A 16,128-nucleotide genomic window follows, 5' to 3' on the forward strand; every position below is an offset into this window, starting at 1 on the left:
TCAAAGGACTCCCTTCCATTCACAAATTTCAAAGGGCATCCCTTCCGAACTTCCAGCAAGTGCTCAAAGCCTTTCGGCATGCTTTGGCTGTGCATGCACGTTCGAGGCTTGTGAGACGCCAAAGCGTAATTGAAGGTAGGAAGCTCACGTTAAACGACTTAAGCTTTTTCTCTGCCATTCTTATTTTGCCAGTGACTATATAGAGCATGGCTTCATCTATAGTCCGTTGCAGCTCAAAAAGCTGGGGCTAGGGAAAGAAAGGCCGGGGAGGAGGGAGGAGGAGAAAGCAGGCGAAACGCCGAAGAGAGGGAGGTGTTTGCTCTCTCCTCTCCAGCGTTCTGTCTGCTTCCTCCTCCCTGGCCTTCCTTTCCCTCGCTCTAAAGGCGCGTTCACACTCTTGCAACCGAGTACGACCGAGAAAGACTTCTTGGGACCGGATGCACTGAGCGGAGCTGGTCCTAAGAGATCGCAAGAGGCTTAAAAACCGGTTTGGTCTCTCTCGGTCGCACTCGGTTGCAAGAGTGTGAACGGGCCTTAGCTTTTTGAGTTGCCCGGGAATATAGTCATTTCCACAAGCATGCATGAAAACCTACCAGTAAATACACATGCCAGCAGCTTTCTGACCTTATACACTACTATAAAACGGAGTATACATCCTGAAGAAATGTTACCTCCTGAAAAGAAAAAAATACTAAAGCTTTTTTTGTATGTGCTGGCATGAATATGAGTTAACCCACAATTTTGTTAAGAATGCATCGATTCTTTACAATATCTGCGCCCAAAGTGCTACACGAACCTGTAGGCATGCCAGCCAGCTTAATTTCATCTTGATCCCTCACAAATACAGAAAGTATTCATGCAGGTGTTTTGAAAGTTGTTTTGTCAAACTTTATATTCACTCCCAAGTTTAAAATAATCCACAATGCCTTTAATGACGGAATTTCAATGTTGACCACGAGTACAAAGTCTGAGGTGCAGTCAATTAAAAAGAATTGTTTTAAAGTGACGATTAGAAAGTAGTGGCACAAAAAAAAAATACTGTACCAAAACTTTTCTTTTTTATTTGTGTAAATTTGTCAGCAAGTGTGTTTCTCCCACACAACATTGTATGGTGGATGCAGCGTCCTCAAACCAAAATTGCTGGAGTACTTGACCCTTCTGAGAACCAGCAAATCTAGCTTCTAACAAAACCAGAGTTAAATTTTTACAAATTCAGGTTTGATTAAGTAAATTTCTCGTAAGCAATTTAGAATGACAAGGCAGCAAAATTAAATTACCTTACTGCCAAATCAAAATTTTTAATATTTTATCGTAAAATGATTTAAAATTAAAAAGAAATGCTACAATAAAGTTAAGAAGAGAAGCATTGAATACAGATCTAAGTGTGAAAATGAGCATATAAATATAAATGTACAGGGTGGCCACAAAAGAAAATTTACAGTCTTTTTCACCGCAAAAATAAACTAGGCATCGCCGAACGCCTATTCTTCGCACAAAGGTAGCACTAGAGGTCGCAACCAGATGCCAAAGTTTCAGCCCGATCCGATAACTTAACCAAAAGTTATAAGTGATTTTCTGAAAATTTCAATGGGAAAATGGCGGCCGACGGAGTTTTCAAACAGATGTGGTTCTATGGCACCAAAAACCGAAAACTGGGAAAAATGGGCTCCATTTTCCCATTGAAATTTTCAGCAAATCGCCTATAACTTTTGATTAAGTTATCGGATCGGGCTGAAACTTTGGCATCTGGTTGTGACCTCCAGCTCTACCTTTAGGCGGAGAATGAGCATTCGGTAATGTCTAGCTTATTTGCACGGTAAAAAAGACTATGTAAATTTTCTTTTGTGACACCCTGTATTTAACTCCTTAAAGGGAAACTGAAGAGTTCTGTCAAATACCATATAAGCCAATACTGGCAACTCCAGGGGAGCGCAAGCGAAAAGTGATCGCAGCGCTTCCCGCAAGTTCAATCTCCGCTATCAGACAAGCTTTCCACAACACGTTGGTTTTGCCTATCTCCCTATCTCTGTGCGAGGTGACCAATGGAAAAACAATTGTCACAGGCATTTGCTGCTTTGACTGTTAAAAAATAAGTGCCACCTCATGAGTGAAGGACATTTGTCTTACGTGGGAAAGATGTTACAGCTTTTAGGGTGCAATTCTGGGGCTCTCCTGAAGAAAACACTGTCACAACTTATGTAAGCCAAACAAAACACCAATGTACCTTTCGTGCTGTTTTTTTGTTTTTTTTTTAAAGGGCAATGTACAAAAATTTTAGAACATAGCTATGTTTTAATTTTACTGTTCTTTTCAATTTGTTATGTTGTTGCAATTCCCATATCCCATGAACGTCTTGAGCAGACGACAGTTCGAACGATCAGGCGGCCATTTGAACTTACGCACTGAACGTAGTCCGCACAACTTGACTGTTTTCTAACGTTCATGTTGAAACAAAACAAAAAAACTGACGACCACAAGTATTTGTGAATTCAACCCAAAGTGCTACTCCCAGCCAAGCAATCATTCTCCGACGGCGTCTGCTTTTCCCTTTTCACGGCACATATCCAGATTCTCGGACGAACCGAGCAAGTGAAAACTGACTTTCAAACCTTTCTCGACACTTTCGGTATGGCCCCAGTCGCGGCGTTTTGAGGAGTAGGCAGGTTTTTGTCTGGTTCCTTTCAAAACAACGCAGGAATATATGTCTGGCATGGGGATTTCTGCCCACAGTTCCAGACCGGAAGTGCGACCGACGCGCCAACACCGTGCCGTGACGTCACAGAGTTGAGTTCGTGTATACTTTTCCATGGCGTCATCTGCTTCCGTAGACTGAGTTACACTAGAGGCGCCACTGTCGCGTTCGCCGTCACTCCCATGGATTTTCGGAGGAGTTTGCAGTATTGGCAAAGCTAAATTGTATTTGGCTTGGTATTTGAGTAAAAGTACTTAAGTTGTCTTCATTGGCCTCCACGATCACAAATATTGAGATTATTTTGCAATTTAGTGCACGGAGGCTGCAGAAAATTTTTTTTCAAAGTACCACTGAAGCTTTTTCTTCCTGCAGCGTTACGTCATAAAAGGAGTTTTCGGAATCTCCGCTCTCACGCATCTTTAGAACCTATCAAAGCAATGCACCTCCACTCTTGCCATTTTCAAAAAGGTCAAAGACAGACGTCACGACTGGTGTCAATGTGGGGGAATACACCTGACAACCTTGCAATTGCATGCACTGCCCACACGACTGGCACGTGCTTGGCGGCCGAAAGATCCTTTATGACAGAACGAGTGGTTGGAGTTTTTTTTTCTTTTTTTCTTGTGTTTAGTTACATCTTCAGGAAAACAAACGCGACATTCAGATACACAGGATAAAACTACGCTAGAATCAATGTTCCAGCTCCCTTATAACTGTTGTAAACGAACCCGGTTCGTCAATGTGGGGCAATCCCCAAACCGTTCAGGATGAGTATAGCTCAGCTGCTTTCCCCGGTTCATAAGAGTTTTGACCAAACCAGGCTCCCTCATGGCTTAGCTTGAAGCATTGCCAACAAATGACAGCACTGTTTTTTTTTGTTTGTTTTTTTGTGTGTGTGTGGTTAGAAATTTGTTTTTGAAGGTAGCAAATGTAATTTTGAACAGAGCAGTTCAGCAGTTGAGGGTCAGAAGTTTTCCAAAGCTAAAACGGTGAAGGGGATAAAGCAAGCATTTCCAAATCGTAGGGGGCCACAATGATAAATACAATTCCCTATAGTCCACTCTTCTTTTGCTGCACTTTAAGTCATAGATGACAGCAGCCTCCAGATAAATTAACATAACAGTTTCTGTGAAACACTATTTCATACAGTGCATAACACTGTCAAAGCTACTCGTGTAAGCAGCTCTTCTAGCACCCTATTTTTTGTGAGGGCACATGCAAATGAAACGTTACACTAAACCATGCATTCAGACCAGTAGGAGTATAACATGATTGAACTGCCAGTTTTTCTTGAAGCTGCAGCATTAGTACAAGTACTTCACTAGTGCCACCCCATGACGAGGCACTCCCAAGTTTCTATGCAAGAGAACCAAACCAAAATGTATTCAATTCACCGATTGCTGCGATCACTGAAAGGATGAAAAGGTAACGGGAAGTTTCAGCTTTCCTGCCTCTAATGGCGAATTCCACTGGGCGTTTTGGGGCACGCCAAGACCAGTTGACCAGATCCGGAATAGAGCACACCATCCGAACGGGGTCGTGCTGCCTACGGATCCCCAGTGGAACATGATCACTGCTCCGGGATCGGCGGATGCCTTTTTAGTCATTCAACTGTCGTAGAATCCCCTTTCCACGGCCGCTGCGGTTGTTTCGAAGCCGCTTTTGCAATCGCGGCGCTAACACGTGTTCGACGCACGAGTGGCAGGAATGGCTCGGGAGCTTTTTGCAAAGATTGCCGGAATGCCCGTAGCGCGGCAAAACCTTCTCTTTTTCTTCCTGGAAAACAAACCGGCTGTCGGGCCAAGGGGTAAGCAAGCGACCATTACGAATTCTTCTGAGGCAAGATGGGCGAGATCAGGCGAGATGCCCCGCGAGAAAGGAAGCCATGTGTGTGCGCCGAGGGCTGACCCGGCTGGCTTCCGGTTGAATCCGCCGAAATCATCGGAGCAACTTTTTTCGGATCAAGATCAAGATCTGGAGCAGGAACTAATCCAAAATGACCAGTGGAACACGCCCGTCTCAATCCCGATCGCCCAGTGAAATAGGATCGCTCCAGAAAAGTCGATCCCGGCGCGCTCCAAAACGACCATTAGAATTCGCCACTACACGAGCTGCCTAGCTTCATAACACTGTTGTCTCATGAGCCTCAAGTGTGCAGATGCAGTCAAAGCACATCCGAAGGCAACACGAAGGTAACACGCGCTTGCAGGAAGCCAGGCATTCGAATGAGGTGCCCCGTCATTGTCATCCTGCTAATGACTTAGCATAGAGCACAGCGTGCATCGGCTACACAGATGTCATCTTGAAACCTCAACACACTACAAGATGCAAAATCATTCTCAAAAGTTACCACATATTGTAAATTATGAACCGCTTAATTTTTCACGAATTCTGCGGAACATGGATTTCAGGATTATTTAGGCACAAACTTTTTGTGATTCGAAATGGTATTCTATGAATTTGTTACCATGGAGTGGTATACTGACATAATCAGAATAATGTTTAAGTTACGAAATTCACAAAAATTGGGTTGTTAGTAGTAACCTGTGGATTGACACGCTAATAAAACAGACCTTACACTAAATGGTGTGCAAGGACCCCATGCCAGCTCTAAAATGGCCTGAACACAAGATAGTGGTATTGAGCTGAACTTGGAGAAGAATGCCCTAATCAATTCAGCACTGCATACATATAGGGCATGCTGCTGAACTGGACAGCAATCACTCATCTAGAGCAAACTGACATAAGAAACATATTTGTACCATTTTGAAGTCATTCACACACAGTATCACTTGACCCACCTATCCATTTGAAAACAAACACATAGCACATGATAAGCTTCATGCCCGCAATACATTAAGGAGGCACATATGAAACTATGCCATCAGTTGAAATTGAGCTTGAACTACAAGGCCCTCAGCAAGCTTACATTTATGTGGTGCTATAAGTGAATCAAGTAAAAATCCTATTCATACATTAATATTGACTGCCCCTAGCCGTACCACTACCTTCTGGCCCAACACTGGGAACAGTGACCCCACACCCCAGGTAAAAACTGCCCACCAGTATAACAGGAAGGTTTCTTGACCAGATGTCTGTTAGTAAGCTATGTGAAGAGTGAAGTATGCGAAAACAAATTTCTGCTCTATCCAAGTTTATATATTTTTTTTAAACAAACACAACCATATATTTGAGTCTTTTTTCTTCTCATAATTTAGTGGCTTAAATTGCCTGCACTGAGCTTTATACCATTAATTACACCAAAATGGGGCCCCTGAGGGGGCTTATGGCATCTAAATGGGGTGTGGCCAAGCGTGCTAGGTGGAGAATCCAGCTTTGTTTTCGACTGTATTTATAAAAAAAATTATGCACTTCTATTGGTAGCACAGTGAGTCAATCGAGCTCAATAAACGGTGGTGATGTGTATATCGGGACGCGACCTTCTGTTATCAGCCTTTCAGTGTTGTAGGTGACATTTTAAGGAAACTGAGTAAACAATTTAGTCAAGATTGCTCATCAACTGCAGCCTCGATTGACGTCCCATTACTTTTAAGTATTGCAAATGGGAGGCCACTTCATGGAACCGAAGGTGCCGAAAGACATCCAAGCAGAAATGACGACCTGACTTCAGGAATTACAAAACTTGCTAGCGACAAGAACCGATTGGACAGATCTTCTCACAACCGATGAGCTAATTAGGGCAAGAATTACACAAATAACCTTAAAGGTAGGTTCCCACAGCACAGTTTTCTTACGTTACATACAAGTCACCGAAACGTTCATCTCAAATGTCGCGTGCCAGGCTATCTCCTTGAACTACCAGCCACTCTTAATATGAAGCACAGGTGTCCCGGTAACTTGCGGCATAAGCAGACGCAAGCTTTTGTAGCACAAGCAGTGGTGGTTCAGTTTTGAGTTTGAAGGAGCAATTTTTGGAGCAGAAAAACCTTGTTATGAAGCACCTTTGTATCAGAAAAAAATCACTTTTTGGAGCAGCTTTGGAGCCGCACATACATATGTTTGGAGCAATTAGGAGCAGTTCCCCATTAGTGATGCAGACATGCATTTGTGCGATCAGTTGCGTGATGCCCATTAAAAACCGAAAGTTAGCAGTTATATTGTACTATAGTTGGCACCAGGTTAAAAGTAAAGTGAAAGCTCCTCCCACGTTACTCTTAACCTGTCACAGACTACAGTCAAACTGTTCTTTGACTGCCGTGAAGCAGTGCCATTACCTTATTCAAATTCGTGTTTTGTTCCCATTAGTGCCAAGAAAAACGTTAGCAGGCTTGAAGTAAGTGTGCTAACTATAAAAATTGAGACGTCGATGTAGAGTGCCAATTTAACTCTAGATTAGGCGTCTACAAACGTTTTGGCTAAGGGACCGGATTGCGAACCTGGTGCAGCCCCCAGGGCCGGAAAATGTACAAGATTACATAAAATGAGAAAATACTAAATAAATAACCATTTAAATACAAAAATTAAAAATAGAGTACATATATAAAAAACTAAGGTGGTTGAATACATACTTTATTTTTAAATGCAATATGGTGTTAATTATGACATCACAAAATATGTGTGACCCAGAGAACTCATCGGGCAGAAATCGAAGCGCATATATTAACACAGTTCAAAAGAATAATGAGAATGCTAGATCTGATGATAAAAATATGGAAGAGTTATGACACAAATCATAGTTACACAGCTAAGAAATGGGGAACTATGAATATAGTGATGCTGGGGATGACAATGTGTAACAAATATTATGGCGACAGAACCGGCATTTCGATGCAAATTTTCTCACTCTTTTCACACTTTGGCTTACGCTTTCAAAGCGTATTGCAGTGCCACATTTTTTTTCTTTTTCTTCACACTTTTAGTTTTCCTTTTGTAGCAGTGGGCTGCGGGCCAACCATCACTGCAAAGGCCGCGGCCATCTGCGGGCCTGACGGTGCATGCACCTCCGCAAACCAGGGCTTCGAGACCCCTGCTCTAGACAGAGAGGTAAACTGGGAATATACAGTCGTCTCACGTGAAACAAACAAATAATCAATAAAAGTATCCCGGATTCTCCCTAATGTATAGACATTTTAACAAGTATCATCAAGGGTTCACATCATTTACGTGAAAAAAGGCAATTCGTAACCAAGCAGTCCCGACCGAGAATGCCAAAGAAATGGGAACCATGTGCGAGCACATTCCTATAAAACAGTGTCACGATTCTAACACAAGCATGCAGGGAAAAAAAAAAAAAAAAAAGGAATTACCTGCGCTTGCTAATCTGCAGTAGTACGCTTCGAAAAGCAACTAAAACTGTCAAAACTGTGCTGCGTTAGGAGTGTCGGTAAAATTGGCATGAAACCTGCGAAACGATGCTGCAGAGCAGGAAACCTGGATTGGAATGCGATGGCTAAACTCCACTGGATTCCCATAGTTGCCCGACGAAAACGAAAACTCTTCCAAAATAATTCACTCGCAGATTTCTTCGCTTTGGCGCAGCTTGCTGCTATATTTCCCTCTGGGCGCAACAAGGCACAATCAAGCGGGAACTTATAAAAATGGCATAACTGTCCGGCAGTCTATCAGCCGCAATGTAAGCGACGGTGCTGTGTGAACGCCTTCAGAAGCCAAACGATCTCCCATTTTCAGAAATTGCAGGTCCAGGACGTCCTCGTATGAAAATGTGCGAGCATGTGCTTGGGCAGGAGCGGGCACTACCTTGACCAAGGACGCTAGGATCCTGCTGGCTTTACTGAGCTGCAGTGACCTAGACTGGGCTTCCCTAATGTCCCACCTGTGGCCATTGTGCCACTGCTCCCCAAGTTCGTTCAGATGCTCCTTCCCAATGGCACACACTGTTTCAGCCTAGGAATCCTCTAACCTAGTTTTCCGCCAGGCAGCACCAGTTTTGTAAATCGTGGATTTAACCCAAGTTTCTTTCGAGAGAAAGTATACACACAAGCTGGTTAGAAAACACTGTAGATCCCAAGAAGAGGAAAATGGAAAACAGACAACATTGCAGGCCTGAGAGTGCTGAAAGCACATAGACTGAACACTTGAGAAATTTCTTGAGTGAGTTAATGGAGTACTGGCTCTTGGGCGCAAATGGCCAAACTTGGAGACCATATCACTCTTTTCACGACTTTGGTGACAGAATAAACAAGACTGGAGGCCAACACACAACCTTTATGTGGAAAAACAATGGGCAGTTTGTGTAACTTTGTGGGCCCATAAATAACAAGTTCAAAGATAACTTATGCACCATTTATGTCCTGATCATTATCCGGTCAAATTATCTGGTTAATGATTATCCAGATTTCTAAAAGAAAATCATTACAATAAAAAGCTTGGTTGAAGTTTGATAAGGATTCCACATCTGTGTACTTTAACCTGACGGCACTACCTAGAGGCAGCACTTCACCAAATGAAGCTTCCCTAACTCTAAGCATCTCCTGTAGCTGAAAACAGATTCCTCCATCACTGAATAGCTTGGCTCAGAGAACTGAAAACTTCTAGCAGTAGCCAATAGGCATTATACGTTGTGTTTGAACTTGACCAGGTGTATTGCAACAACTTGTCATCTTTTACACGACGAGAAAATACACCGGCATCTGTCAGTAGCCTTGCATCACTTACGGGTATATAATTAGACAGGTTTTGCAGTAAGTATATGCGAAATGAAATATATGCACCTGCACAAAAAATGGTCGCTTATAATAGTGCTAAATTATTTCAAGGTCATAGAGAAAGAGTCTTATAAAAAATTACAGTGGTGCAATTGGTTAGAGTTGTTTTATATCCCCTTTTGAAGCAGCGAGAAGTCCATTCTGGGGCAGCAAAATATACTTTTGGAGCAGAAGCATATCCTTCATTATCATTCATATATGTTAATATGCATGAATACTATGCCAAGATTCACATGTTGGCCTATCCCAACAAAAACAGTGCTGCAGTGCCTTCCGACGTCTGTGCAACCACTGCAAAGCCGTTTAATCATGCACACTGATGTGATCTCACACATGGAGACTTGATAATGCAAAGTCAGCATGTGGACAATAAATATGCCATAAAAATCCAGCTGAAACTGATTGTTACTTCCAAGTTTTCATTCCACTGCTAAAGCTAATTTAAACTTTATTGATTGCAACCAAACAGTTGGGGGCCTATTTAGAGGTGTTCACTAAACACAAGGAAACCTTTAGAACAGTCCAGCTACACATAATCAACATGCCTCAATCTTTCCCAGATAGCCAAGCATACCTCCGTAAATTTACTATCTTAAAAAAAATTCAAAATCCAAAATTGATTAATGATGTACACTACTTGTGTCGATGTCGCAGTCTGTCATGGCCTAACCATAGTTCTATTTTTCAAACTTTATTGCAAGGTAGACGTCGCATCACTATTCACCAAGTACTATTTTCTGCTCTTATCATTCTACTTTTAAACACCCATATGGACGGCTGTGCGCTACTCCACCCTGGAAAGTGTTTTACCTCTTAACACAACGATGCTCTACAGAAAAATGCAGAAATGCGCCTACTACGCAGGCACACCTTCTCTGCATTGCACCAGAGCACAGTAAGAAGCACACTCAATGAAGCTAATCGAACGGCCTGAACTGATCACAAACAATTAGAAAACCCACAGAACTTCTGAGCACATATTTGCGTTCAATACAAATACCAAATGAAATCCCACGTTATTCTAAATAATAGCCACAAGCTCCGAAACTTTGTGCATGCTTGTTGTGTACACCTTACACACCCGGCAGTATAAGTGGCATACACAAGGGGGAATAAATTCCTCCCTTTGCTTCATGGGATGTGCATCACGTGGTAATGATGTCACGCCCTTGCACGGGGCCGCGCTGGCGTAGACATTCCAAAGGGATGGGGGAACTCTTGTTCGGGCTGCACAGCCTTGGCGGGGGAACTCTTTGCAATTGGCGTCATTTTATTTGCATGTCTGTGGTCTTACTCCATAACTCCTCTTTACAGATTTTGCTTAGCGGGATACCGGCGGTGACATCAAGATCACCCAACTTGTGGCTTCTTCTGTTGCGCATATCGTCCGAGGCACTCAAGGGAGTCTTCAATATTGATCAATGCCATCAAGCCCAGTGGCTCTCAAACATAGATGTGTCGAAGAACCCTTGGAGACCCGCCAAAGTGATGGGGACCCCATGCCAGAATAAGACAACTAATTGCAGTGTGAAAAGGGTGTCCTTTACTATTATAGACAAAGGACAAAGTATATAGAGGAGACTTAAAGAATTGTGAAATTATTGTTGTTCCTCTGTCCGCACCAGATAGGTATAGCAGACACGCATCAAGTAAAAGGATGAATGGGTGGATAGATGGTAATGGCTGTGCCCTTATAACGGTTGGTAGCTTGCGCCACCTAGCCAGAGTCAACAAAAAACCGTGTTGTGTCCACCCATTCAAGCAGCATCTTTTTTTTCTTTTAAAGCAGAAAGCAGATTGTTGTTTTTTGCATCTAACAGCGCTGCTGCTACAATCAATCGCGTATAGCCGTCTTATGTACGCCTCCATTTTTCTACTCTCGTCAGCGAGCACAGTCTGTTGTCGAAAATATGGCCGCTAAACCTGTCGGATAAAACTGACATACCGCTCAGCTCCCCGCTGTACATGTGAATGCTGGAGTCGGGGAGGGAGACCCGCTAGTCCTGCCTATCACTGGCTTCACGCACATCCCTCTCCGTGTGAATACCCCCATAGCGACACAAAAACTATCAGTTTTCGTACTGATAGAATAGTTTGCTTCTACTACAATGTTGGTGCAAATTACATCTTGGTTAAATGTGGCTGGGTGTAGCAGAGTATGCACACTGGCGGAACAATCACGTCACAAAAAATTTCGAAAATCAATGCCGATCAGAGGTGTACCAGGGCTATCCTGTACCTTTGGCAGGCTTGCAGACACTCGGTGCACTAGAAGTAAGCCCGAGCGGCTTACTTCTAGAGCTTGCCAAAGATGCCTTCACACGCACCCTGCACGTGCATCAGGCTTCTCAGTGTCGGGTATTTCTGTTTGTCATCTAGTGGGGCAAGGCAATTTAGGTAAAATAAAAACTAAACCCTAGCTAGACCCTATGACTGCTCAAATGAAAAGAGCACAAACTGCTGATCATGGCAACCAAGCCTCCAGATTTAAACTGCCACCATCCTTCATTTGTAGCCTGGCAATGTTGTATTCATATCTGTACAGCCTTAGAAAAACCAGTTATAATAAAACAAATTAACCCAATTGCTTATTTTACAAAATTTGGCACTCTACGTAATGTGGCTTTTTTGTTTACATACTTGGTTGTTTTGAGAAAATACAATTGAAGCCAAATGCTGTAGAAGGTATGAACTATGGCAATGTCTGTTACTATCAAAAAAGTTGTAACTTGTTTTGTGGCGTTTTATGGCACCACAGAAGGCTGACACTTTCTCCTCACTAAGAGAACAATTTGAGATGGCATGGACATCCACTTTCCTTTTTACAACTTTTCAGCATAACTCTAAAATACCGGGCAAACGCCCACTCAAACTTTGGAGATAATCGCAAAAAAATGGGGGATGGGCGCTTGTGCAGTCATCAATTTTACATATAAATGTACTGTGCATATTTTCTCACGTCTCACAAATTTGGTAATGGGCGCTTAATGTAGAATGGGCGGATGCACGCTATTCTACGGTAGTTTCAGACGTCTTTTAGTAGTAGTTGCAAATGCAAGAACCTACCAGGGCCTTCGATAAGAAATTTCCCTGCTATACGGAAACATATAGAACTCCCTGCACAAAACTAACAGACATTACAATGCAGGCACAAGTATCCTCGTCACACAAGCATTCCCAACTTTAACATGGCGCGTCATGATCGAGTGGAGGTGTGCAGTGAAGCTAACAGTCATTGAGCCACAATAAAAACCGAGCTGAATTGAGCTCCCCAACTCATTTGAACTGGTCGCCTTCGTTAACCAAGTTAGAGACAGCAGCATCTGTCGCAGAACAGGGAGAAATAGCCCGTCCCCATGAATGCAGTCCTTGGTTCTGTCGGTGGCAATGTGCTTCCCGCAATATCTATCGCTTTGGTATTTACCCAGTTAATTTATTTTTCGATTCAAGTCTGCAATGCTAATGTGGTTCCAGACGGGCATTTCTTTCTTTTACTTGCCTCTTCTCAAGTATGCCTCTCGTGCCTGCACTCATTTGAAAACTTCGCATTAGCCTCAAAGGTGTTATATCTCGTAATTAAGAGCTATCAGGTATGACAAATAATTAATATCTAGGTAGATCATGTGACAAGACTCGATTTTATGCTGCCTTTAACAGAGAGCTAAAGAGCCACATATCACAGTTCCATCGAGTCCAATTTAGGGTCACCAACTTCTAGCGGCTGGACAATTGAAACGGCCCGTATAACTAGGGCAAAATTCACCACAGTCACCAACAGAACCAGAACAGTTTGGCCACCAGCCTGAGCTTCCCATCTTCGATAAAACTTCAGCGCCAAGTGAGCTTCGTGTGTGCACATGCAACAAAAGGCAATGAGGAAAGGAGACTCCCCACTATTCTCATCTTATTCGTGATTATAGTCCTGAGGTTGAGGGCCAACGGGGAAAGCAATATTTTGCTGTTTTGGGACAAAAAATAAAAAAGCAATGATGTCTTACATTGCAAAGCAGCAGACTGCCCCAGTAACACCCCAGATTTTCTAGAGATGAAACCTTGTCTTCTCTGCTGTTTTTAAGCTCACTATTTCACAATCTTTAGCTTTTATTTGCATTTACGACTATTCTGGGCCCACACCTGATGTTCTAACACCAATGTATTGGCAGTTTTCAATAGAACGAGTGAAAACATAGTGTCCTTGCCTGGTCGCACAATTCACTAGAATCAAGAGGCGCAGAGAAAGATCTGCAGTTCTTGCTTTTCCCAACGATTTTTCAATAAGAATACATGCATCTTAAAGGTATCCTCCGACAGCTAAAAGCACAAGCTCATAGCTTTATATTTGGCAGCTGTTCCTGCTGACAGAGAATTTGTGCAGCCGAAGTGCCTCCTTGAGCAAAGAGCTCGCACACTCATAGCCTAATATAGTATTGCCATTCAGGTCGATTTATGTAAGAGAAGCGAATATTTTGACAATGCAATACTCAGTCCAAAACAAACAGTGCAAAATAAGTGAACACGGTATATGAGCAAAGTTCCATCTTGAGCCGAAATGAATCCAAATTATGAAACAATCATTTATGGCGCTCGGAGCCGCGGGATGCTTGTGGGCCATATCAAAGAGCGACATGTGCCGCCCGCGTGCTGGAGACCCCTGTTCTAGAGATTTAAAAAAAATTCCAGACTTCCACCCACTGCATATGAGGCACTATCTAAATCCAGTGCACTATCCCTTTCCAGCATAACTTGGCAGTAAATGAGAGCTACAGCCCCCGTGAGCCACTAAGAGCAACGGAACAGAACACGTGACGGTCGACACAGGGGTGCATTTAACACATGTTGGTCAACAGCGATTGGTCAGCAGCGTGGCGCTGACCAATCGCAGCAGGCGGCTATGTCCCGGTTCCTTCATACCGTTGTCTTGCATAGCCCCCCCGTTCTATTGCCCTCTAATGCATCCTCTCTACAAAAAATGAAGGCCTTAAAAAGCCTTCTAAACATCTTTCTACACAAGGGCTCGACTAAGTGTACTCTAACTCCCCGAACCCATCCCCATAAAACAAATTTGTAGTGACAGGCTAAGAAATCCAAATCTTACTCAGACTGACTGAAATCTGCATTTTCTCAGGCTACATGTTCAAAATAATTATTGACTGTCACTTCACTTTGTAAATATTGACACAACAGCAACACCATGAAGGCTTAATTTAGTTACAGAGAGCAGAGTGTCAGAACACGACATTAAAAGAACTAGCAACGTCTGGTTTCATTTTTTGCATTGATAGTTATGTGGTCTTACCATGATGATTTTAACTCAAAACTGGGGCAGGAGAAACATCATTTACAGTGGAAGAGAGCACACTGGAAGGTTTTTTTGTTTAAACCGAAAGGTGGTTGTGCTTTAAAGGTGGCCTCACTTAGTATCTTGTGTGATATAAGCGAGGTGCAAGACCTTGAAAAACAAGATGTTAGGTGGTTTTGTGGCGGTTGTAGTTCTCTATGAGAGAAGACTGGTTGAATAAAATTATTAGCAGAGTTAAGAGATGCTGCCAGTCCGTTATTTACTCTTCCACTGTAAAAATATTTCCTCCTGTACGAGCTCAGGCTAAAATCGGCATGGTAAACTTCCACCAGCTTGCCTGCACACTGACTGCATTTTAGTTAAAGTCTATAGCACTAGAGAAACCACACCCTATAAAGGTCCAGCTTGTAACATACAGTAAGGGGGCAAAGGTCAGTGACCCCATTGTTTCATTCCTCAAAGGTTGAAAGACGAAATGAGGAGGGAAAACAAACACCACAAACAATATTTGTTTTCTGACCTCACTAAAGATCAAACATTCCTGCTTGCTCACAAGACAAAACCAAACAATCGAGCAGAAGCGATCTTTCGAGGCGCTATTTTTTGTTGCAGAATTGCATTGCCCCAACAGTTGTGCACACTTGGCCTGTCTTTTCGTGGATCATTACGTTTATAAATGTTTACGGAAGGTCAATGCCTTCCGAACGATGTCCCAAAATAAACCAAGGAAACGATTCCGAGACAGAAAATAAAACATACAAGGCGTCCGCCCACGAACACTATCGAAAACTCAAGAAACACGTGAAACACCGTGTGTACGACCAAACATGACTCACCATCGTGCCCAAGTCTGCTTTGGAACGCGAAAAGTTGGAGCGGCTATCAGCTGTTCTTGTACGACATCGTCCACGTACTGAAAAGCGGGAAAACGACACGACGTTGGAAGAAACAACCACTTTCCATTCACGCCTCACAAGCGCTAGTTGAAAACGCCTTATTTCCGAACGTGCCGTCAAGACTGTGATGACGTAACACGCGGGTCTAGTTTCGCGACTACTTGGATCGGAATGCGATTATCCGCAGCAGGCGGCCGGACGCCATTTTGTACTTTTCAGCGAGGAAGGAGACTCATCCGGCGGCCATCTTGAACCACGTTCTAAACGCGGTTAGGGATAGCGCTTTTTACGTAAATAGGCTCGCTGTGCAGCCCTCAAACTAATACTTTTCGCAGCTGTTCGCTGTTTTCATTCAGCACTGTAGCGCCGCATTTTTAAATAAGCAACATTTCGCGAGGCTTAAGCAGCTTTGAGGCCCATTTCACATTCCGGGCGAACAAGACTACAGCGTTGCACAATTTAGAAAGGATTACAGCACGTTACACTGCATTTTTGGGGACTTTACTAAAAGCGAGATCGCAGAGAAGGCTTTGATAAGTACGATAAAAAATACCA

The 16,128-nt window shown here is 43.1% G+C and overlaps 1 protein-coding gene across 1 annotated transcript in view; it reads right to left on the minus strand.

The window, feature by feature from the left end:
• The window catches only part of LOC115316971 (serine/threonine-protein phosphatase 1 regulatory subunit 10), a 42,523-nt gene that overhangs the window by 26,004 nt on the left and 391 nt on the right, over positions 1 to 16,128 (minus strand). The window contains exon 3 of the mRNA XM_029976533.4: positions 15,514 to 15,590. Coding sequence (XP_029832393.2) covers positions 15,514 to 15,516 — 3 coding nt within the window. The 5' untranslated portion in view covers positions 15,517 to 15,590. The remainder of the gene's footprint in view (positions 1 to 15,513; positions 15,591 to 16,128) is intronic.

This window comes from Ixodes scapularis, unplaced genomic scaffold (genome assembly GCF_016920785.2).
Source record: "Ixodes scapularis isolate PalLabHiFi unplaced genomic scaffold, ASM1692078v2 PGA_scaffold3__209_contigs__length_174095766, whole genome shotgun sequence".
Taxonomy (NCBI): domain Eukaryota; kingdom Metazoa; phylum Arthropoda; class Arachnida; order Ixodida; family Ixodidae; genus Ixodes; species Ixodes scapularis.